Here is a 24,454-nt window from a genome sequence, read left to right as displayed (position 1 = left end):
AGCTGGCTGTGGCCACAAGCAATGCAAGTGGCTGCTTGTGGCCCTGTCATTTTTACTTTAAAGTCACATCCTTCCTTAGCAACTCACACGCCAACCTGATTTCCATCTATGGATGCAAGACTGGGAGGGCACAATTAAAGGCCATCTCATGGCCCCCCACCTTTGTGGGATCAGACAAATCACAGAGCTGGCAGTGATTCTCTCTCCAGCAGTACCAGCAGCGCAAGCAGTTATTGCATCTCCTTGCTCCCTGCGTCCCAGTGCTTGCACGGCAGATGCATAATTCATTCTCCGGAAAGCCACTTTTGTAATGTATTATTAAAGAGGCAGTGGCCCAGCAGGTGTCCTCGAGGTAGAGAAGGCAGCGCACGGTAGGCAGAGGCTGCCGTCTTAAGGCTGATCGAGAGCTCTTTGTTTCGAAACAGAACCCGGAAGGCTTGTTGATGTACCGCGTCACTGGCTGTGCAGATCTGGTCTCCTGGTTGTCATCCTGCCGTTAAATGTGGAGACACAAATCCTACAACAAGAGCCATCCCTTGGGCAAAAGACTATTAAATTCTCTCTGCTCAGCCTGAGCCTTTTCAAGACCATAGAACAGAGAAGCCCTCTCCAAAGATTTTCTTTGTTTCTTGCTCACAATGTATTCAGTGCACCAACTAGGCCAGATTCATCTCTGGTGCAACTCGGGTGGGTTTACACCACGGACGGATTGTTCAGATACGTATAGAAAGACATGAGTCTCTCATATGTACAGTGGCTAGCACCGTTGGCAATCTGGAGGATGCTTTCCCCACTTCTCTCCCGAGTGCTGAATCTGTCCGATCTAATCGGTGTAGCTAATCTTTTATAGATTGTGTCATGTGGACGAAAGGTGCCCGACTGTCAGCCGTGGAGTTTTCTTCTGTAGAACTAGCACAGCACAGGCTGCAAAGAGGAAGACTAAGAGCTGCTGGAGATGGGAACTATCTCTCTTGGTGTGTTTGGGCGGCACTTCATTGGCATTCCCGCAGTCTGCATAATATGAATAAAGCTTTTTCCCAGTCACCTCACAAATGTGCTTTAACCCTAACCTGGAGGGAGTTCAGCCTATCCCATTCAGGCTCCAACCTTTCTGCTAAGACTTCCAGCAAGAAGGACAATTAGGGTGTGTCTTACAGCAAAATATACCTAGGTCTAGGCACCTGGACTAGCTTGTGTATGTGTCCACACTGCAAATCCACACTCAAGCCAGAGCCAAGATGCTGCATCCACCCTGGTGCTGCACTCACCCATGTGAGGTGCTGGGACTTCTGGGGCCATGGTTGATTCTCAGCTCTGTGCTGTTCTATGAATTAATTTCCAGTGTATTGTGGGACAAATGTGTGGTGCCCGGGACTGACAATGCAGAAGTGCTCTTAGCTGCCAACTAAGTAAAATAAATCACTTCTGGCTTGTCATGCTTTAGACTTCCGTCTACAGTCTGTGTTCCATCCAGTGCTAAGACTCAATCCAGCTGATGACACTGACCTGTTCCAGTTGTTGGCCTTAATGCAACTCTCATTTTGGCAACAGGAGGCCGATACTGGGTGCAAGATGCTGTGGAGGTCACTTCAGCAGCAACTTGTCACTATGAGAAGGTGGGGGGGGGTGGGTCATGCCCTGCTGGAGGGATCATGCAGCTGCATGCACTGGAGACAGCTGATGCAGGTTTTAATAGCTGACTGGAGGTTCTGGAGCAGGACCTCAAGCACAGAGTGGGGAGATCACAGCCTTGACCATCAGTGGCTCCAGAACTTCTGTATAAGGAAGGCCACTTTCCTGGAGCTGTATAAGGAGCTTGCCTAAGCCTTGGAGCACCAGGACATGCAGATGAGGGGGCTGCAACAGTCCACAAACAGGTTGCTGTAACCCACTGGAAGCTGGCTATCCCAGACTGCTGGGGGGTCTGTGGCTAATCAGCTTGGTGTTGGCGAATCACTTGCCAGTGCTGTGGTGATGGAGGTTTGGGCCATCCACAGGCGATGAAAATTGCTAATGTCCCTGAAATAATGGTAGGATTTGGACAAATGGGGTTCCCAAATTGTGCTGGGGCCATTGATGACACATGTGTGCCACTTGTCTTCCCCCACCCAAGGTGCATGTGAACATGTCAACCAGAAAGGATCATCACACGGGCCTTAGAGGTAGGCCATAGAGGGACCTTCATGAACACCAATGTGGGGTGCACTGGCAGGGTGCATTGCTGGCGTCCAATGCAATGGCAATGGCAGCATTAAACCCCAATGTGACTTCCAGTGGGAAATCTGAGATGCAAGGGGAACATGCCGTGGAGAAAAGCTACTCCATGGCTCTATCTATTCCTGAATTTCTGTGGGATTCAGGCCACAGGAGGAATCCAGCTGAAGAGCTGTTGCAGGGCATGAGGGACGGGGGACCATGCAACAGAGCTGGCACCCTCCCCTCACCCAGTCTGGACTCCTCACCCCTTGTGGGCTCCCATCTGTTCCTTGGTGGGCATGGGAGAATATTTTTCTACATGGGGACTGCAGGATTTTGGTCATGCAGGCTGGGGATGGGGCAGCCCTGGGAGTGTGTGAAGTTCCTCAAACCACGTGGATGTCTTACTTTGCTCGGGGGGTGGGGCAGTTTGCAAAAATTCTCTTGAGTTTAATGAGCCATTTTTTCTTTTATTCTACATTGTGGATTTTCATGGGAAGTTTAATGTAAAAAACAGATTCTTGTGTCAAGTCCCCTGATCATGGGTGCCTGGACCACACAGAATTCCCACTGGCTCAGCTGGGAGTTTTGAGTATACAAGTCTTTTTTGAACAGAAAACATATAAAAGGCCTGGAGTGACCCAGAGAATACTGCAGCAGGGACAACCAGAACCCAAATCTCAATAGTTTGGAGAGCTCATTTAAATATAAACCCACAGTTTGAATGGGCTTTACATTTGGCAGCATGAGACTCCCAATGGCTAGCAGAGATATAGAGGTATTACCAGCAGGCATTGTTATGCTTAGGAAAGGTAGTATCAGTTTCAGCGAGAACAGAGGTCTATGGTGGAGATGAGTGTGATGCAACCTACTAGTGAGAATGGAAGGGCTTTCCAGGACACATCTTGACAAGTTAAGTAGTTAAGTACACCAGTCCTTCAGGCTATTCTGGCCTATGCCACCAGACAGAACTGAATCCTTCCAGTGATCACCTCAGGAGTGGCTAGAGAAGGGGGCTGATGTGTTTGAGGCTGCATTGATGTGTCTTTGGGTGAATGCTAATATGTGCACATGTGGAGGGGTCTCTGTGTGTGGACAAGTATAGGTTTCATAGTTCCATGGTAAAGCCAGAAGGGAACATTAGATCATCTAGCCTGACCTCCTGCATAGCACAGGGCATTAAATTTTGAACCCCCCCCCCCAAATATTTTCAGAATGGAAAATTTATCAAAGCAGACCCTTTCCTGCAAACAGTTTTGGGTTTTGATCAATCAGATTTTTCCAACAAATTTTTTTGTCAATTTTCGGATGGCTCTATTTTATACTAAAAGTATATGGTTGCCTTCTGCTTATAGGGAATAAAACACACAACCAACAGGCCAAATTCTCAGCTGATTTAAGTGGTGTAGTGCCACAGACTCCAATAGAGCTATGCCAATATTAATTCCACAGTCTAAACCTACCTAACCTCTGAATTGGCAATACTTAGCAGACTTGCTTATTAGATTTGCAGTAAGTCCTCACTAAAAATTCTAGACACTCTCTGTTTCTGGTCATGCTGGAAACCAAAATTCTGCAGGAAGAACCTTTCTTATTTAGACCCTTCTGGTTTCTCTTCTGGCCATAATGAAGAAGCCTAGAAGTGCGCAGGATCAGGGCAGGAATAACCTCAGAGGTCTGCAGCTTTGGTACAGGCCCATCTTTGATACACAATCCCTTCTGTGGTGGAGAGCAGTGGCCTTCTGTAGCATTGTCTCTTTCAGCATGATTTGCAGGAAGGCCTTCTCCATGTAGAACCGCCAGGGGAATTACCCGAGTTTGGAATTTGGCCAGGGTACCTAAGCTAATACTTTTTACCTGCCGTGTGTATGTCAGCCATAAAAGGGTTAATCATCTCTTAGTAGTTGCTAGCCAGCAGTGTTCTCAGTTCAGGATTCGCCAATGAGAGACAATATTCTGATGTAATGTTCAATTTATCTGATGTGGTGCTGTATCATTGATGGATATGATTTTTAATGTCACTCATTCCTTTGTTGGGGAGGGTGGCTTTGATGAATCTGGGAGGAGACTCCATATTGGGTGCATGTTATGTCACTTATATTTAATAGAAGTTAGTCTCTCTCAATAAACTCAGTTGTTGTTGTTTTTAGTTCATAGTTTCATAGACTTTAAGGCCAGAAGGGACCATTATGATCATCGAGTCTGACCTCGTGTATATCACATGCTAGCAGATCTCACTCAATAACTTTTGCATCAAGCCCATAATTTCTGTTTGAACTAGAGAAAGACATCCAGTCTTGATTTAAAGACTTCACGTGATAGAGAGTTCATCATATCCCTTTGTAAGTTGTTCTTGTGGTGTATTATGCTCACTGTTAAAAATCTGTTCCTTATCTGAATTGTTTAGCTTCAGCTTCCAGCCACTAGATCTTGTTATGCTATTTTCTGCAAGATTAAAGAGTTGTCTGCTGTCAGAAATCTTCCCCTTGTAGATCATGAATGAGTCACCGCTTAACCTTCCCGTTGGTAAACTAAGTAGCTTGAGCTTCTTTGGTCCTTCATTATAAGGCATATTTTTCCAGACCTTGAATCATTCTTGTAGCTAGTTTCTGAACTCTTTCCAATTTTTCAACATCCTTTTTGAAGTGCAGACATCAGAACTGGACAAAGTATCCAGTGATGGTCTCAGTAATCCCTTATATAGAGGTAACACCACCTGCCTACACCTACATGATAGTCCCATGCTTATATGTCCAAGGATCACATTTGCCCTCTTAGCTACAGCAGCACACTGGAAGCTCACGTTCAGCTGGTTATCTACCATGATCCCTAGTTGACCTTTGGACTGTTAAATATGGTTTCTCTCTCACTCTTGCAAACAGTGCCATAAGGTCTGTAATGATCACAAATAGTCAGGAGGGACCTCAGGAAAGCCCAGCACTATGGGGTAACACTGGTTTAGAATTGACTTCCAACTACTGCACCCTGCTGATCTCTCTACCCAAGGACTGACTAGGTCCAGCCCTTCTTAATTTAAGATTAAATCTCAAGGGGCACTTTGCTTCCTCTGTGATGCATGGATAATAGAGCGAGCAATGCTTGAATTGCTTCCGCTGGTTTTGGATTAATATCCAGGAATCCATTCGTTTTCTTTAAATATTTAGCTCTTGCGGAACTGTAACTTTTTTTGTTTTGAGAGGTGTATGTATATTGCTTTGTTATGCCTCGTCTCTCTCAGGTGCGTGGCTGGCTAGTTCTTCTTCACGTGCTCAGGGTCTAACTGATCCCCATATGTGGGGTTGGGAAGGAATTTCCCCCCACGTCAGATTGGCAGCGAGCTTGGGGGGTTTTCGCCTTTCTCTGCGGCAGGCGGGTCATTTGCCAGGATTATCTGGGTATCTCACTTAATCATTTCCCTGCCATTCTGGGGGCCTCGGCCACTGCTGCACCTAGGTCCCTCCTATTCTCTGCCTGTGGCACATGATAGCGCAGGTGTTCTCAACCTTCTTCTTTCTGAGCCCTCCCACAGCATGCTATAAAAACTCCATGGCCCACCTGTGCCACAAGAACTGGGTTTCTTCACATAAAAGCCAGGTATGGCATTGGGGGTAGCAAGCAGGGAAATTGTCTGGGGCCCCAGGCTGGGGACGGGCCCACGAAGCTACATTGCTCAGGGTTTGGCTGCAGCCCCAGGGGTTTCAGCCCCATGTGGTGGGGCTTTGATTATCTGCCCTGGGCCCCAGCAGGTCTAATGCTGACCATGCTTGGCCGCCCCCCTGAAACATACTTATGACCCCGCAGGGGGCCCCAGGCCCCTGTTTGAGATCCACCACTTTGAGCTGTAATACTTAGGTCTCACTTTGGTTGTTGGATTTAGTGTGAGGGTGCTGGGTGGTGTTGGTGGCCTCTGATCTACAGATGAACTAGTGGCTGCTTCTGGCCGTCAATGCTATGACTCTATAAGAACTTCACAATGTCACCAGCTCTCATGGATTTTTCTTTTCTTTTTTTTTTTTTTTTTTGCGAGTCTTGTGAGATCTGATATCCATCTTAAAGTGCCAGTTCCAGGAGTCATGTGATCATAAGAGAATCCCTTTTTTAAAAGAATTAAAACTGAGAGTTTCTGGCCCTCATGATTGCTGAGAAAATTTGAAAAATGTAATAATCTCTAAAGGTCAAAAAATCCCTGAACCTCTGAGTTTTTTAATTTGCCTTCTCTTTTGTCATTAAAAATCTCATGATTTTTAAGATGCTCTCATGATTGCAGAGAGGCAGAGGGCTGACTCATGATATTTGAATGCTTGACAATGGGAATTTTGTGCACAGCACATCAGAGTGTTATGGGCCCAGCGTACAATTGGTACTGTATTGGGGCACCATATTACAACACAATAGATTGTGTCGTAACACAGTTTGGTCTTGTCTCTGTGGCCTGGTTCTCCTCTCACTTGTGATGGCTTTAACATTAGTGACTTCAGTGGAGTTACTCCTGATTTATATTGGCACAAGTAGGGTTGCCAGGGGTCCAGTTTTCGACCGGAACACCCAGTCAAAAAGGGACCCTTGCGGCTCCGGTCGGCACTGCTGACCAGGCCATGAAAAATCCAGTCAGAGGCACAGTGGGGCTAAAGCAGGCTCCCTGCCTGCCATGGTTCCGCATGGCTCATGGAAGCAGTGGCATGTCCCCCTCTGGCTCCTAGGTGTAGGTGCTGCCTCTGCCCCAAGCGCCATCTCTGCAGCTTCAATTGGCTGGGAACCATGGCCAATGGGAGCTGTAGGGGTGGTGCCTGCGGACAGGGCAGTGCGCAGAGCTGCCTGGCCACGCCTCCACATAGGAGCTGGAGTGGGGACATGCCGCTGCTTCTTAGAGCTGGCTGAGGTAAGCACCACCCAGAGCCTGCCCTCTCCTGCACCCCAACCCCTTGCCCCAGCCCTCATCCCCTTCCAAACCCCTCGATCCCAGCCCAGAGCACCCTCCTGCACCCCAAATCCCTCATCCCCGGCCCCACCCCAGTACCCTCTTTCTAGATCATTTATGAATATGTTGAATAGGACTGGTCCCAGTACAGACCCCTGCAGGACACTACTATTTACCTCTCTCTCTTCTGAAAACTGAGCATTTATTCCTACCATTTATTCCTATCTTTTAACCAGTTACCAATCCTTGAGAGGACCTTCCCTCTTATCCCATGACAGATTACTTTGCTTAAGACCTTTTGGTGAGGGACCTTGTCAAAGGCTTTCTGAAAATCTAAGTACACGATATCCACTGGATCCCCTTTGTCCACATGCTTGTTGACCCCCTCAAATAATTCTGGTAGATTGGTGAGGCATGACTTCCCTTTACAAAAACCCTGTTGGCTGTTGACTCTTCCCCAACTAATTATATTCATCTATGTGTCTGAGAATTTTGTTCTTTACTGTAGTTTCAACCAGTTTGCCTGGTACTGAAGTCTTGCTTACTGGCCTGTAATTGCCCTTTTTAAAAAATTGGCATCACATTTGCTATCCTCCAGTCATTTGGTACAGAAGCTGATTTAAATGATAGGTTATAGACTACAGTTTTGTTTTGTTTTTGTTATGGTAGGAGTCACCAGATGGCGGTTACATTGTAGTCCAAGTTTTTCTTATAGTGCATGCAAGTTTTTAGTCTTTGAAGCAATGGGGCATTGTATTTAGTTTATTGTTGTAGGGGAGCTGTGGCCAGCAGCAGGAGAGTTTTCTCTCTGCCTTCATTGCTCCAGCTAGAGGTAAATCTTGATACTGGTTGCTCCCTGGGAGTTGTTCATAGGTATTGGGCTGAGAAGATTTTTGAGAGAGAGGATTGCCTGCATGTTTTTTCTGACCAGCTCTGTTCCAGGGCTGGTGTATGTTTAAATAAAACAAGTTACATTAAGAATATACCAAGATTCAATGTCCTTGATCTCTCCTCCAATGGGAAGCCAACTTGGAAGGCTCTGGATACGTGTGGGTGTTCAGCAGGGAGACAACATTGGTTAGCAGTGACCTACTAATTCTGGAAGAGGGGCAACAATATCTTCTAGTCTATTCCTTCTGCAGATGTCTCTTTAAGAGGTTGCCACAGTGCCCAGTTTATAGTGAAATCTGTAGCTAAGAGGTTAGCACATCATGCTGCCAATTCCATTAATGACCTGGGTTTCTAAGTGAACACATTTGCATTATGTTAGCAATTCCCTATCAGGAAACCTATTATTCTGGTTTTCAGCCACAAGAGTTTAATTGACTTGAGTGAGCCATCACTTATTTGATGATCCAAGCCCTGAAGCATCCTCATTGGAGATATTTGGAATGTAAGCACTAGAGTGCTCATGCTCGGGACGAAGCACTCAAGTCAAGGCAGAGACAGAATTGTGTCACGCAGTTACCAGTAAATGCTGTATTAATCAGTTTAGCTCTTGCTCCTAGTGCTAATTAGCATTGTTTAATTTATATTTGGAAAAAGAAAAGGAGTACTTGTGGCACCTTAGAGACTAACAAATTTATTTGAGTATAAGCTGTAGCTCACAAAAGCTTATGTTCAAATAAATTTGTTAGTCTCTAAGGTGCCACAAGTACTCCTTTTCTTTTTGTGAATACAGACTAACACAGCTGCTATTCTGAAACCTGTCTTTATATTTGGAGTAGGTGCTGCCTGGCTTCCTGAGTTAGCTATCACTGTGTTTGTGGGGCTTTCATCTCTTGCAGCTAGTTAACAGTACTTGATACGGACAAAGCCCAGAGCAGTACAGCTGAAGGTCTTTGTTAAACTGGGAACTACTGACAGCACTGGCAGTAGATATTTTCATGCCCTGCGCGCCCCAGCTCCTGAAACATCTCTGGGGAAGAGGCCAGCTGGGTCTGTGCTGATGCTGCTGAAAAGGTAATGCCCTTTAAGTAGAGTTGCCAGATGTCCGGTTTTCAACCGGAACACCCCGTCACTGTCTGGGCCGTTAAAAGTCCATTTGGCAGCACAGCGGGGTTGGCAGGCTTCCTGTGTGGCTCTTCCTGGCTCCCGGGAAGTGGCCGGCATGTCCGGCTCCTAGGCAGAGGGGCGGCCGGGGGGCTCCACATGATGCCCTAATCTGCAAGCGCCGCCCTGAGTGCCAGCTCCGCAGCTCCCATTGGCTGGGAACTGCGGCCAATGGGAGCTGCAGGGGCAGTGCCTGCAGGCAAGGGCAGCATGCACAGAGTCCTCTGTCTTCCCCTCCACCTAGGAGCCAGAGGGACATGTCACTGCTTCCCAGGAGCCACCTGAGGTCAGTGCTGCCCAGAGCCTGCACCCTAAACCGCCTTCTGCACTCCAAACCCCTGCCCCAGCTCTGAGCCCCCTCCCACATCCAAACTCCCTCTCGGAGTCCACACCCCGTCCAGTACCCCAATCCCCTGCCCCAGCTTGGAGCCCCCTCCTGTACCCCAAACCCCTCACCCCAGCCCCACCCCAGAGCCTACATCCCCAGCCAGAGTCCTCATCCCCTCCCACACCCCACGCCCCGGCCCGGTGAAAAAGAGCGAGTGAGCAAGGGTGGAGGAGAGCAAGTGATGGATGAAGTGAGTGGAGGGCAGGGTCTTAGAGAAGGGGCAGGGCAGGGGAGGAGTGTTGGAGAAGGGGCAGGGCAAGGGTGTTCGGTTTTCTGCAATTAGAAAGTTGGCAACCCTACCTTTAAGGGGCAGACAGCCTTCCTCCCCACCTCCAAAAACTGGGCTGGGGGCTGTGGGGCCAGAGTTACACTGGTGCAAGTGGTTTGGTATGCTAAAAGAAATCAGCTGCACATAAAGTCTTTGCCAAACCTTGGCCCTGACTGTGCAGATGCAACAATAGAAATCGCCTTCCTTTTGTTGCTAATTACACTTATTTTTCTTTTTCCCATGGGAATGGCAAAAGGCTCATTCCTGATCCTAGGTCACCCCCAGCCAAATTTCAAGTCTGTGCTCCAAACCCAAGGACATTAGAGCTTCCTAATAAAATGATTTCAAGATATTTTTTAAACATGTGCAAAACAAGCACTGAGTCTGTGTATAACAAAAGGAAACACATGTTAAAAGGGAAAGGGAACCCAGCATTTATTTGGAGAAACACCACAACTACGAATCAAAAGCAGGTAGCCATAAGCACACACCTACCCCACAGTACATTGGGAGTGTCTTTTGCTCAGTTCCCCACCTTGCAGTGTGAAAGTCTGATGAACAAATGTCCCTTTAACACGCTGCTGCCCTTTCCCTCTGCTGCATGCCACTCACAGTGGGTTGTCCTTAGTCAGCAAAGAACCAGAGTTCAGAGGTGGGGTCCCCTCCTACTCCTGAACAGGATGCCTCCACTGGCTTATTTCTGCTGGCGGATCGCTGTCGCTGCCATTGCCTCTGCTGCTTGTCGCTCGATGCCATGTTCTGAGGTTCTGCCATTTAGCCCAGCTCTTACGGATTTCACTGGGTAGCAGGGAACCTCTATGCTGCTGCGTCTTGTCTTTCACTGCATCGCTGTGCTCATGCTAAGGCTGACATTGGTCATCTTGCTCCTGCTTAGTCCTGCTCATCAGCAAGTTCAGCTCTAGTAGTCACTGACCAGAAACAAGCATCTCCATTGAGACCCGTCACCACTGTCTCTATATACTGGAGAGGGCCAAGTGACATCTAGGACTCTTTGGAAAAACCTATCCCCACCCCTTTTTATCTTCAGAGGAATTTGGAATCTCTGCTCCCTGCTGAGCCAGTGAGGTTCATTTTACGGTGACCCCCTCAATCAGGACAGGCTAAGCACAGTTCTGCTGCCCTTTACGTGTATGGTAAGGATAACAATATTTCATTACCCCTGCCTAAAGTGAACTGTAACCCCAAAACAGCCAAAATAGATCACTTTGGCAAAGCAGCTCCATCTGCTGAGCACATAGGCAGAGTAAGTGTCTATATGCAAATATAGTCTGCTCCTGAAGTCTTTTCCCACGGTGCATCACTAGATGGCAGGGGAGAGCTCATTCAGATCCTGCTTACATTTGGTTAACTGGATATGTCAATTTATCTTAATTCAGCTAAAAAGAAAAAAGTGTAAGCTAAAGCAATATTAGCCACTCTTACACTCAAATAAAGAGTATCTAAACATGGATTTGCACCAGATTAACAGTTTAAAAACTGATTTAAATTGAACTGGTACAATTTTCATGGTTAGTCAAGGCCTAAGACTTGATTTCTTCTTCTTTTGTTATGTGTTACTTACATATGCTATTCCTGATCATAGCATTAGCCCTGAGCTCAGGGACAAACCACACTGGTTTCATGTTCCACTTGTAATCACTTCCTGTATCTTATGTACTAGTGCAGTTCTGATGGGGCTGGGTTTCTATTTGTGTTATGTTTTGTCCAACTCTTTGTAAATCAAACCACAGTTCTGTGGCCTTAAGCATGTTGTTGATGCTTCTCTAAAGCAGTTCTAGGGAATTTGAAATTCCCAGAAATGTTGCTCTGAAAGCACCGGACAAAAAAGTTAGCTCCTGCAGACTGGTGAGTTTATGGAGAGAGCACGACGGAGTGTGTGTGTTTTGCAGTCTGTCCTCTGGGACTTGGGTCTGGGACTTTTGCTCCTAAATCTCTTAAGTGTTTTTGGAAATGCCACACAAAGGGTCACCATTTGTGGAGAGCAAGACTAAGGCTGCGGTTGTCAAAAGAGCCCATGAGAGTTAGGGGTCCAGTTCCATGGAAAGTCAGTGGGAGTTGTGTACCCAGGGTTTTTTTGAATACCCCAGCCGATGTAAATGTGAACCATGTCAGTTCATGACCAGACAGACTCTCAGCTGGAGTTAGTGAACGCTCCCACACAACAAGGGGTGTTTGATTTTGCAAAATATTTTTCCCCAATTTTGACATGCAACGGAAAAGGTCTCCTTGAGAAACCAGTCAAACTCATCCCAAGCCGTAGTCCCTGATTATGTGACACATCCTGTGGTAGCTTTTCAGCAAATCCCCCTAGGTGGCTACATAAATAACTTGCATATTTCTATAGAAAAGGCTGCTGCTATGTTACCCACCAGAACTGAGACAGATAATACCGTTCGGCTCCTGGAGCTCATCTGTTTCACTCGACCCTTTCGGTGTATTTGAAGAATTCCAAAGCACTTTAACAAAATGCTTCACTCATATCTTGGTTTCATACATTTTCCACAGTGTGATCGAGAGCAAAACAGCAAGCCAACCAACTTCCAGAAACCCACTCTAGCAGCTCCCGGCTCAGCTCTGCCTCCAAATGGATTGAGTCAAAACAAGTGTAGGATAGGACATGTACTTAACAGCATGTCCCCTCTTACTGTCCATTCTCTGGTAGGGTCTCTACTGCAAAGTTCTGTCAGCGTGGCTATTAGCTGGAGATGTGAAAAATTCTCATTCCTCGGTGATGTAGCTCTGCCAGCACAACCCTGGGATAGACACGGCTCTGCTGACACATACATGCTTCTGTCAGGTTAGCTAGTGTCATCTGAGGAGATGGTGTTATTGTGTCTGCAGAAGAACTGCTTCTATCAGAACAGACAGCATCTACGGTAGGGGGCTGTGCTGCCATAGCGATGGCAATATGTGCTCTGTATTGTAGACCTAGCCTTAGCTCTTCACAGAGCTCTTCCAATCCACACGCCCGCTGCTTGTTCCCCTATCCCTGCCTCTCCCTCAGGGCCTTCCTGCGGCTCGTATTTTTTTCAGATGATTGCAGCCTGCCCCAATGGAACTTTCCAAGATCAGCTTCCTATTCACCTCTCACCTCACGGATGCTTCTGTTCCCAACAATCCTTCCCTTCTGTCAAAGGGCCAACATGCAGAATAAACAGCAGCAGAGAGGAAAAGTCACCCACTCCACGATCATCCCATTATCGTTAGGGATGGGCCAAAATCCCACATCCCACGCCTCCAGCTGTGAGTTATCTGGATCTGGGTATTGCAGCCTGAGTCCATCTCTAGCCATAATGGTGTTCGGTGGGGGATCAATGCCAGCCATAATCAAAGGCAGTGAGTGGCAGGACTGAAATAGTTACTCAAGTGACTGTCCCAAATGCTGCGACTGACCCGCTCCATAGCAACCATGCATCTCCTGCTCGCACTGGGACACCTGATAGTTCATCTGTCCTTTTTCTGAAATCCAAGATCAAGACTGGTTTTGTGCCACCTTGCGGAAACAGATCCCCCAATCTCGTCAACTAACCTTGGAAGAATTCATCCACCTCATTGTTTACCTTATCTCCTTAGCAATGCAATCTTCAAGCCCTGAATGCGTTAGTCACCTTGCTGGCAACCACAAAGAGCAGGCCAGCAACGAGGAATCAGTGCAGCCCATCTTTTTAGCTGTGGATGCTAGTTTTGCCCGTTTGTCGAGATCATCACTGCTGCTTTCCTGCAATCAAAGGCTGCCTGTCGCAGCTTCCCCAGCCTACACAGCAAACAAGTCATCATGGTGTGACCATTTTCCTCCACCCCCCACGCTCCCGCCAACACTTGGATATGCAGCCTGTAGCTTCCATTCACTTCCTACCAGGTTGCAACAGTATGCAACACACACACACACACACACACACACACACACACACACACACACACACACACACAACTAGTCCCCTGCAACCCACCTATGAACCAGTGCACACAGTCATCCATGTGTAATGCAGAAATACACACTCGCACACATATACACACATATACAAATGCTCAAAACCTCTGACACACATACATACACGTACACACAGCAGAGCTCTGTGAGTAATGGGGGAATGGCAAAATCAGTTGGAAATTTTATTCTGAAAATATAGTGGAACCCTTTAAATACATTAAAATATTAGGAATACTTGTGGGACCTTAAAGACTAACACATGTATTTGAGCATAAGCTTTTGTGAGCTACAGCTCACTTCATCGGATGCATTCAGTGGAAAATACAGTAAGGAGATTTATATACACAGAGAACATGAAACAATGGGTGTTACCGTACATACTGTAACGAGAGTGATCAGGTAAGGTGAGCTATTACCAGCAGGAGAGCGGGGGGGGGAAACCTTTTGTAGTGATAATCAAGGTGGGCCATTCCCCACAAAGATGGACTACAAGCTGTCGGGAACAGTATCCCCGATAATGTCACAGCAAACCTGGTGGCTGAACTTTGTGACTTTGTCGTCACCCCTAACTGTTTCACATTTGGGGACAATGTAAACCTTCAAATCAGCAGCACTGCTATGCGTACCCGCATGGCCCCACAGTATGCCAATATTTTTATGGCTGACTTAGAACAACGCTTCTTCAGCTCTCGTCCCCTAATGCCCCTACTCTACTTGCGCTACATTGATAACATCTTCATCATCTGGACCCATGGAAAAGAAGCTTTTGAGGAATTCCACCATGATTTCAACAATTTCCATTCCACCATCAACCTCAGCCTGGACCAGTCCACACAAGAGATCCACTTCCTGGACGCTGTGGTACTAATAAGCGATGGTCACATTAGCACCACCCTATACCAGAAACTTACTGACCGCTATGCCTACCTACATGCCTCCAGCTTTCATCCAGACCACACCACTTGATCCATTGTCTACAGCCAAGCTCTACGATACAACCGCATTTGCTCCAACCCCTCAGACAGAGACAAACACCTACAAGATCTCTATCAAGCATTCTTACAACTACAATACCCACCTGCGGAAGTGAAGAAACAGATTGACAGAGCCAGAAGAGTACCCAGAAGTCACCTACTACAGGACAGGCCCAACCAAGAAAACAACAGAACGCCACTAGCCATCACCTTTAGCTCCCAACTAAAACCTCTCCAATGCATCATCAAGGATCTAGAACTTATCCTGAAGGACGACCCATCACTCTCACAGATTTTGGGAGACAGGCCAGTCCTTGCTTACAGACAGCTCCTCAACCTAATTTAGAGAAGGACAGGGATACCCTACAGGAGGATCTGGATGACCTTGTAAACTGGAGTAATAGGAATAGGATGAAATTTAATAGTGAGAAGTGTAAGGTCATGCATTTAGGGATTAATAACAAGAATTTTAGTTATAAGCTAGGGACGCATCAACTAGAAGTAACGGAGGAGGAAAAGGACCTTGGAGTATTGGTTGATCATAGGTTGACTATGAGCTGCCAATGTGATATGGCTGTGAAAAAAGCTAATGTCGTCTTGGGATGCATCAGGAGAGGTATTTCCAGTAGGGATAAGGAGGTTTTAGTACCGTTATATAAGGCACCGGTGAGACCTCACCTGGAATACTGTGTGCAGTTCTGGTCTCCCATGTTTAAGAAGGATGAATTCAAACTGGAACAGGTACAGAGAAGGGCTACTAGGATGATCCGAGGAATGGAAAACTTGTCTTATGAAAGGAGACTCAGGGAGCTTGGCTTGTTTAGCCTAACTAAAAGAAGGTTGAGGGGAGATATGATTGCTCTCTATAAATATATCAGAGGGATAAATACCAGAGAGGGAGAGGAATTATTTAAACTCAGTACCAATGTGGACACAAGAACAAATGGATATAAACTGGCCACTAGGAAATTTAGATTAGAAATTAGACGAAGGTTTCTAACCATCAGAGGAGTGAAGTTTTGGAATAGCCTTCCGAGGGAAGTAGTGGGGGCAAAAGATCTATCTTGCTTTAAGATTAAACTCGATAAGTTTATGGAGGAGATGGTATGATGGGATAACATGGTTTTGGTAATTAAATATTCATGGTAAATAGGCCCAATGGCCTGTGATGGGTTTTTAGATGGGGTAAGATCCAAGTTACCCGGGAAAGAATTTTCTGTAGTATCTGGCTGATGAATCTTGCCCATATGCTCAGGGTTTAGCTGATCGCCATATTTGGGGTCGGGAAGGAATTTTCCTCCAGGGCAGATTGGAAGGCCCTGGAGGTTTTTCGCCTTCCTCTGTAGCATGGGGCACGGGTCACTTGCTGGAGGATTCTCTGCTCCTTGAGGTCTTCAAACTACAATTTGAGGACTTCAATAGCACAGATATAGGTGTGAGGTCTTTTTTAGGAGTGGTGGGTGAAATTCTGTGGCCTGCATTGTGCAGGAGGTCAGACTAGATGATCATAATGGTCCCTTCTGACCTAAATATCTATGAATCTATGAACCTGAAGCAAATACTCACCAGCAACTACACACCACACAACAGAACCACTAATCCAGGAACCTATCCTTGCAGCAAAGCCCGTTGCCAACTGTGTCCACATATCTATTTAGGGGACACCATCATAGGGCTTAATCACATCACACTATCAGAGGCTCGTTCACCTGCACATCTACCAATGTGATATATGCCATCGTGTGCCAGCAATGCCCCTCTGCCATGTACATTGGTCAAACTGGACAGTCTCTACATAAAAGAATAAATGGACACAAATCAGACGTCAAGAATTCTAACATTCAAAAACCAGTCGGAGAACACTTCAATCTCTGTGGTCACTTGATTTACAGACCTAAAAGTGGCAATTCTTCAACAAAAAAACTTCAAAAACAGACTCCAGCGAGAGACTGCTGAATTGGAATTAATTTGCAAACTGGATACAATTAATTTAGGCTTGAATAAAGACTGGGAGTGGATGGGTCATTACACAAAGTAAAACTATTTCCCCATGTTTATCCCCCCCACTCCCACCCCCCACTGTTCCTCAGACGTTCTTGTCAACTGCTGGAAATGGCCCACCTTGATTATCACTACAAAAGGTTTTTTTTCTCTCCTGCTGGTAATAGCTCACCTTACCTGATCACTCTTGTTACAGTGTGTATGGTAACACTCATTGTTTCATGTTCTCTGTGTATATAAATCTCCCCACTGTATTTTCCACTGAATGCATCCGATGAAGTGAGCTGTAGCTCATGAAAGCTTATGCTCAAATAAATGTGTTCGTCTCTAAGGTGCCACAAGTCCTCCTTTTCTTTTTGCGAATACAGACTAACACGGCTGCTACTCTGAAACCTTAAAATATTAGGTTTTAAAATATTTAAAATAAAATATGTCATTAAAATATTACTCCGTCTGTTTGCTCAAACATAGGCATTAAGGTGCATGCAGTTCCAGGCATGCACACACATGCAGAGCTAGGTGTGCACAAACACACGGGTGTGCAAATACACACAGACACATTCTAGGCCGGGACAGGCAAAGCTTAGTGGATATAAAAGGAATGTAGCTGCCTCTTCATCCCAACCTTGAACTCTACCTGACCCCAAAGTTTTACTGAGCAGCAGAAGTGTTCTTCTAACGCCCCTTTATTTTCCATTTCCATGTACAGTGGGCCCTATCCTGTTCCCACTGCAGTTCTTGCTGTTGATTTCAGTGGCGGCAGGGTTGGGCTGTGTACCTTCACAAGAATGGGCGGACTCCACCTTTCTAATGCTGGCTCACAAGAGAACTGCTTGGGAAAGCCAAGCTCATTGTGGGTGCATGGCAGGTGAAGTCTTGTTGCGGTGGTTGGAAAGTGGATGAGGAATGACTCCAGGTGTATGAATCTGTTCTTGTGAGTATCCCTTGTGGGAATTAGCTCTGTGAAGAGAGACACCCAGTGGAACTGCGGCTGTAGCTAGCTTGGAACAGGAGCACAGAGCAGGGCAGTTTTGATAGGGGGTGATGGCAGACTTGTGCTTTGTTCTGTAGTTCCTAGTGAATTTATATCTCCAGAGCTCTGAAACCAGCAGTAAAGAGGAACAATGGTCCAGGGAGAAGAAAGAAGGATGGTCCAATGGTTAGCTTGCTGGCCTGTGACTCAGGGTTCATGTCCCTGGTTCTACCACATACTCTCTGTGTGACCTTGGGTAAGTCACTTTGTCTGTCTGTGCCCCAGGTCCCATCTGTATAATGGGGTGATAGCCCTGCCCCGCCACATAGGGGAATGTGAGGTTAGATACAGTAAAGTCTGAGATGCCCAGGTACTGTGGTGATGAGGGCTGTATATATACTAATAGATAGATCTACTGAACAGTGCAGCACTGGCAATGTTAGAGAAAGCTTCCCCTCCATGCAGGCCATGAAGGGACCATCTCTAGGAGTTTGTTCTCCTTGCTGTTCTGTCAAGGGCTTCTGTATTGAAATAGCAATAAGGGGGTCAGTTCACCCCAGTTGCGGGCATGGCTTTGTGAGGTGTTGTGGATATCCACTTGCTGACACAAGCTTTGAGGTCACCAGCCAGCTGCTGAGAGCACTGCTAGCTAGGATCACTCTGTTACCTAGAGATGAAAGGCTCCATATCCCATTACCAGTGCTCCTGGGGCATCCAGTCCCTTAAGGTAATGGGGCTCTAACTGAGGGAGTGGGTGTTGTACATGATTAGTGCATTTATGGCTATTTACACAGTGACTGCTGACCTTTACCAGGATACACAGAAGCAATGAGTCTGTAGACTCCCCAGGCAGGGCTGGGAAAGCATTCATGTCTGGTGACATCTGCAGATCAAGCCAATGTATCCTGTTGTGGACTCAAGCGCCCTGGTGGAAAGCTTCTATCTAAGGTACATCTGTGACCCCCATTAGTGCAGTATCTGGAGCACCTCACGCTCATTAATGGATTTATCTTCACAAAACCCCTGGGAGATAAGGCAGGGCTATCATCCCCATTGTAGGCACAAAGCCACCAAAGATGGTGTCTAAGGTCACAAGGAAAATTGAACCCAGGACTTCCAAATCCTAGGCTAGTGCCCTAACCACTGGACAGTGCTTCCTTTTCTTCCCCTCTGTAAGTGCAGGCAAGACCACCCCATCACCCACCCCCATGGAGCTGCCCACGCTCCCAGACTGTTTGTAACAGGATTTTTTATAAATCTAGTAGTGAAAATGACTCTTAGCCAAAGCGCTGGGAATGCCTGCTGTGGTAAACGCTGGCCCAAGCTAAGGAGAGATGGCTGTGTGTGCACAAGGGCCAGTCGTATTTGGACAGGAGATTGATTAAGGATGTTATGAGAAGTTCTGTTAAGGTGGGGATGGGAGTTGTCTATGTTTACCTGTGTCTAACAGGGTATTTTCTCCCCCTACACGAGGCAATGCAGTCAGCACCCTGTTCATTCCTCACAGTAAGAAGTAATGGCTGTACACAGTCACCTTAAAGTTTCCACTGAGGGGTGTAGACAGCTCAGGGCTAGACTATTCTAACTACTATGGGCTTGAATTTGTGCCTTGAGTATTGCAGCTGAACATTAGTTTATATTAGCAATGGACCCTTTCCACAAAGTACAGATTCCAGTCTTGAGCCAAATGAGGACTTTTTGATAAGCGTTTTCAGTTCAGCCTGTTATAGAGAGAGAGGAGGCTTGAGCTCAATATCTGGATCCAAACTTCATATAGCTATAATGAGCAGAACCGGACATCGCCAGACAAAGAAGTTTGAATGTCAGATCCTAATCAGAGTTTTCCCAAAGACCCCGGGGTGTTTGGATTCGTATCATTATAAAGATAGCTTGGAGCTACAAACTTTGATCTGAAACCCCAGAACCAGATCCATTTTTGGCTCAGGACCAGGAAAAGGAGCAGCCATGAATTTCAGGCTAGGATCTAGATTTCAAAAGTTTGTGGGGTTCTAGCTTTGTGGGTTTGAATCTTGCTAACATCTCTAGTTTCTGTGAATTCCAAGCCTTCCAAAAGCTGATGCATATTACAACAAAATAAGGAGACATGCCCTTTGCTGGACAAGTAGTGAGGTATAATTGTAAGGGGAACCCGCTAACCTGTCCTGCTCGCTGCCTCTAGGCTGCAGTGAGAAGAGCCAGCAGTGAGTGGGAAGAAAAGGAACATGTCCAAAATGTCATTACAGAAAAGTCCCCTTTAGATAGGGCAGCAGGTGCTCCACTGCCCTGCATGAGCCTTAAACTAACATGTCCTCTTCTAAGAACCGTTTCTGAAGCACACTCTATTTTTCTGCCTTGTGTGCAGCTATAATTACTCTGCCCATCCCCATGTGACTAGTGATGATGGGTTTTCCCACAAACAGCTGTAGGTTCACAACCATGCTCCTATTTAAAGTACCCCTAGGAACTTTTGCTTACTTCACAATTGAGCTCCCAATTAGAGTAAATTTATAGGCCCAGTTATCACAACAGGGGATTGTAGCCTGATCCTCCTGAATCCAAGAATAGGCTCCATGACAGTTGCCCAAGCAAGCCAAGACCCTTGAAAATGAAGCTCCCTTTTTAAAAATGTCTACTCTGTTGGGGGAAGCTGGGTTACTCAATGGTAACCCATTGATTCCCCCAGAAGAGAGCCTGGAAATTGGGCTGGGAGCGACATTCTCTGAGGTCGTTGTCAGGTGGGGTGTGAGAGTGAGGCCTGTGGACTCTGCTGTAGCTCTGGTGCTAATGGAGGAGTCGGGCTACACGAGGACCTCCTCATCCTTTGGTTTTCTGCTCTGGTGGGTGTGTGTATGAGGGAGAGGGCATCCTTGAGGCCCCCCTGCATCCAAGCATGGTGATGTAGAGCCTCCTCCTTCAGAGCCAAAGCGGCAGGCAGCAGCAGCTTTGGCTTCTGTTCCTGAACTCTGGTCTCCTTTTGTAACCTGCGAGGCTCCCAGTTACCATGGTGATGGGTACGGGGTCAGTGCTTCGAGTAATAGTCGGGCACGAGCACTAAGGTAGGGACGTGGGCTCCCAGAAGGTCAGCAGGAAAAGGGCAGGTGGATTGTCTAGCCTGTCATCTGTGGTGGGAGGGGACAGGGTGGGTTACTCAGAAAGCAAGCGACTGAAGGGAAATAAGAAGTGGCTTGTCGCAGGGTGAGCTGTCTTTTTATGAGGGTCGGGGCTCAGCTGCACCTTTGCCATGGTTAGCTTATCTCCCCGGGTGGAGGGTGTGAGTGTTGAGGTCATCTGACTAAACCAGGCTGGGTGGGGGGTGGGATTGAGAGAACAGAGGGGGAATCCCTGACCTGACCTATATAAAGAGCGGGAGGTCAGGTGGGGAGCTGGGAAGAAGCAGGGCAGGTAGAGACTGTGGCATCAGATAGATCAGTTCTGACTGTCAGAAGGCAGCAAGCAGGGGGCATAAAAACCAGAGCTGTATCTGGGCTTGGTGCCTGATTCTCCCCTCTAATAGGAATCCTAGTTCATAAATTGTACAGGACGTAAATCATCTGAAAAATCCACACTGTGAAGCTGGCTAGGAGGCTGGTGTGAGAAGGGTCAGACCTGCATGTTGGGAGGGGAACCCAGGCTTTCATTTCTCCTACAGTATCTACACTGCCATGCTGCCTTATTCTATGTGCTAAAATTCCATCGGCTTCTTGGTTCAAGTTAATTCCTTTTTAGAAAACAACGAAACCCTAGGAGCTTGGATTCATGCAGCCCCTTTCGTTTTGCAAATCAGTGCCCGGCCTGTGAGTTTGTTTAAGCTAAGCAACAATTAATAGTGAGAACAAACATTTCCTTGGCTTACAGGCAGCTTGTAGCCCTTCCAGCACACTCCCTTCACCAGATTAACTAGGATTTAGTAGGTGTAAATTCTGTTTATATTAAGGTAATTCCATAGAAACCAGCGCATACCATTGTCCCTATTCTTATCTCTGAATTCCATGAACAAGCAATCTCGGCAGCTCAGCTCAGGGCGACAGTTCCTGCTTTTTCAATAGACCTAATATTCCAGAGACAAGTGAGTACGGAGGTGGCAGTGACAGAATAATAAAGACACTGTCCACGTAACAAAGTCAAAGGCAGTCTCTGTAGAAGGGGGAAACTGCAAGCCATTAGTGACAGCTTTTGTGTTGGCCAGTCTCTTCATCCCCTAGGTAGAAGTTGCTCTAGTACATCTATTGTGTGTCCTCATGTGGGCTCTCACTGGAGTGTATCCAAGTCTGGGGCACGAGGTGGGGGGAGGGGAAGATTCCCACTGACTGCAGTGGGCGTTGCATTGGGCCTTGTGTACTGCAGCGGAGAGGAAAATTGTAATGGGAGAATGGGCATGGATGGTGGTACTCTGAGCATCCCTGGGTGAACAGCATACAGGGCAGGCTGTGTGTATTTGATGTCCTGGCCAATAGCTTTTCTGGGGTGTCACCAGTCAATCCTGTACGAAGCAGAGGTAGGCCTGGATCTGAATTCCAAATTGGACCCCATCCTCTGAATTTCAGACAGGAGAGTCAGGTTCAAATCTTAAGCTCCCTAAAATGCTGGTTCTGGGGTGGATCCAAAACCAGAAGGGATGGGAATGCGGGGATGGCACTCTTCCAGCTCCAGGTTCAGAAGTGGCTCCAGATGTTGAAAATCTCATGAAAACAGCTGGTCTTGTGAGATTTCTGCTGCTCAAGATGTTAAAATCTCATAATCTCTCTGGCTCCTTGATGACCGCTCCAGAGGTTCCAAGGGCCATCCAGACTAAGCCTGAGCTCTATATCTGGTTCAGCTCAAAGCTGGAGTCTAGATTTGATCTGGATCTTCCTGGACATGGCAGGTTCTGAATTCTGCCTGTACTCTCATCATGCAGCATGTCTAGCTTTCTGATCTGCTCCAGTGATGATCTTGATTGTTAAATCTATCACTGGGGTAATCGTAGCCAGATGCCCACATCTTGATTCCTCTCTCTTGCAGCATGTGACTTCTACAACTAGATTGTCCAGCCCCGTCTTCCCTCTGGCGCCCCAAGGGCACTGAATCACACTAAAGAGGATGGAGCCAACCCTCTCCATACCTCAGCACAGATGGGTATAGCTGGCCGCTGGCAGGAGGGCTGGGTTGCACTGTCCTTAGGATAATGCAGATTACACCTATCCCCTTGCATGTTGGTGAGCCTAGTGGCACGTTCTGCCAGCAGCACCCACTGGGACACTGGCTTCACGCCAGGCCACGGACATGTGCCCTATGTGATCCTGTACATCAGTGCAAAGTGGGCACCAAGCGAACCCAGCAAGGCTAGCTTGGGCGAGGCCTGTGGTGGTTTTAGAGACAAGGGTTCACTCCTGGGCTGGACGCTAACCGAGGTGTGTGTTTTGTTTTGCAGGTGGTGCGGGGGACCGAGAAAAGATGCCTGTCAATCATGAAGCCTTCCTGCTCATGGCTAATTCCCAGAACGAGATGGAAGATTGGGTGAAAGCCATCCGGCGGGTCATATGGGCTCCCTTTGGTGGAGGTATTGCACATAGCTCACATGCACATAAATTAAAACTGTTGCCTCAAGGTAAAACATATTCTTGTGATACTAGGGTACATGTAGCACTGTAAAATCGCTGCAATGCCTAGCTAAACCCTCCTCTTCCTGAAGCTTTGTAAAGCGCAATTTGGGGGTGGGGGTGAACGCACATTTCTCCTCCTCGGCAGTATGTAAAACTGCCCTCACCAAAGAAGCTGATTGGTGGAAGAAATAACATTGTATTATTATTATTATTTTAACTCATTGTTTACAGCTATTTTTATTCCCTAGTCCCTGACTCTGCCTCCTGTTTCCTTTTTTTGCTGAGAAGGCGGGTGTCCAGTCACCTCCATTCTCCACCACTGGGCCAGATGCCCATTTCCAAACTCTCAGGACATCTGAAAGGCAGGGTCACCTTCCACTTGACAAAGATAGGGCCCGATCCTGCAGTCTGCGTGCAAGTGAAACTCCCATTGACTTCAGTGGGTGTCTTTGTCTATGTAAGAACTGCAGGGTCAGACCCAGGACCCACCTGAGAGGGTAATCAGTGTTGCCGACTCCTGTGATTTTTATCTCCAGTCTCACGATTTTGATGTTTTACCTAAATCCCCTGCTCCTGGAGCCCTGTGATTACACAAGACTTTTTAATGCTGAGATTAAGTTTCTGGCCGTCCTGGCTGTGGGGAAAAGCTTGAGAACATGACCCCTGTCTAGCCAGAAGGCTCAGTCATCACAAGGCCAATACAAAACCCAACTTCTTTTTAATCTCATGATTTTTATGCCTATCTGCTGAATTTGGCAGGGACTGACTCATGATTTGGAATGCCCAGATTCGGCTGTATTGAGGAATGTCGGGAGGCAGCGGTAGTCTCACAGTAATGTCTCCCTTCCTCTGAGGCCCTGCCTACCCTAGGCAGAAGCATCCATATCCTCAAGGGTATTTAGGTGCCTAACTTCCATCACCATCAATGGGACTTAGGCACCTAAATACCTCTGACAAGCTAGGCCAAAGGCCTTGCTGCCTATCTGACTGTGGTCTTTGCTTGCGGTATCTGTACAGTGCTTTGTAAAACCCCTGGGATAGCTTTTGTACCATGGGCATAAGTGTCCATCGCAATATCTAGGACAAGGCCTCTGCCCCAGTTTGGTTGGATGTAATCTAATCTGCAGCGGGGTCCCCACAAGCAAGAGGA

General features: G+C 47.0%; 1 protein-coding gene across 5 annotated transcripts in view; it reads left to right on the top strand.

Moving 5' to 3' along the window:
- The window catches only part of ARHGAP22 (Rho GTPase activating protein 22), a 240,416-nt gene that overhangs the window by 157,723 nt on the left and 58,239 nt on the right, over positions 1 to 24,454 (top strand). For 4 of the 5 annotated variants that reach the window (XM_073353053.2, XM_073353057.1, XM_073353056.1 and 1 more), the window contains one exon: positions 23,133 to 23,309. In XM_073353053.2, coding sequence (XP_073209154.1) covers positions 23,133 to 23,309 — 177 coding nt within the window. The remainder of the gene's footprint in view (positions 1 to 23,132; positions 23,310 to 24,454) is intronic. The other variant, XM_073353054.2, reaches the window with a different exon arrangement.

Source organism: Lepidochelys kempii, chromosome 7, assembly GCF_965140285.1.
Source record: "Lepidochelys kempii isolate rLepKem1 chromosome 7, rLepKem1.hap1, whole genome shotgun sequence".
In the NCBI taxonomy this organism is placed as follows: domain Eukaryota; kingdom Metazoa; phylum Chordata; order Testudines; family Cheloniidae; genus Lepidochelys; species Lepidochelys kempii.
The sequence above is the reverse complement of the archived record's forward strand: the minus strand, read 5'-3'. Positions and strand labels throughout refer to the sequence as shown.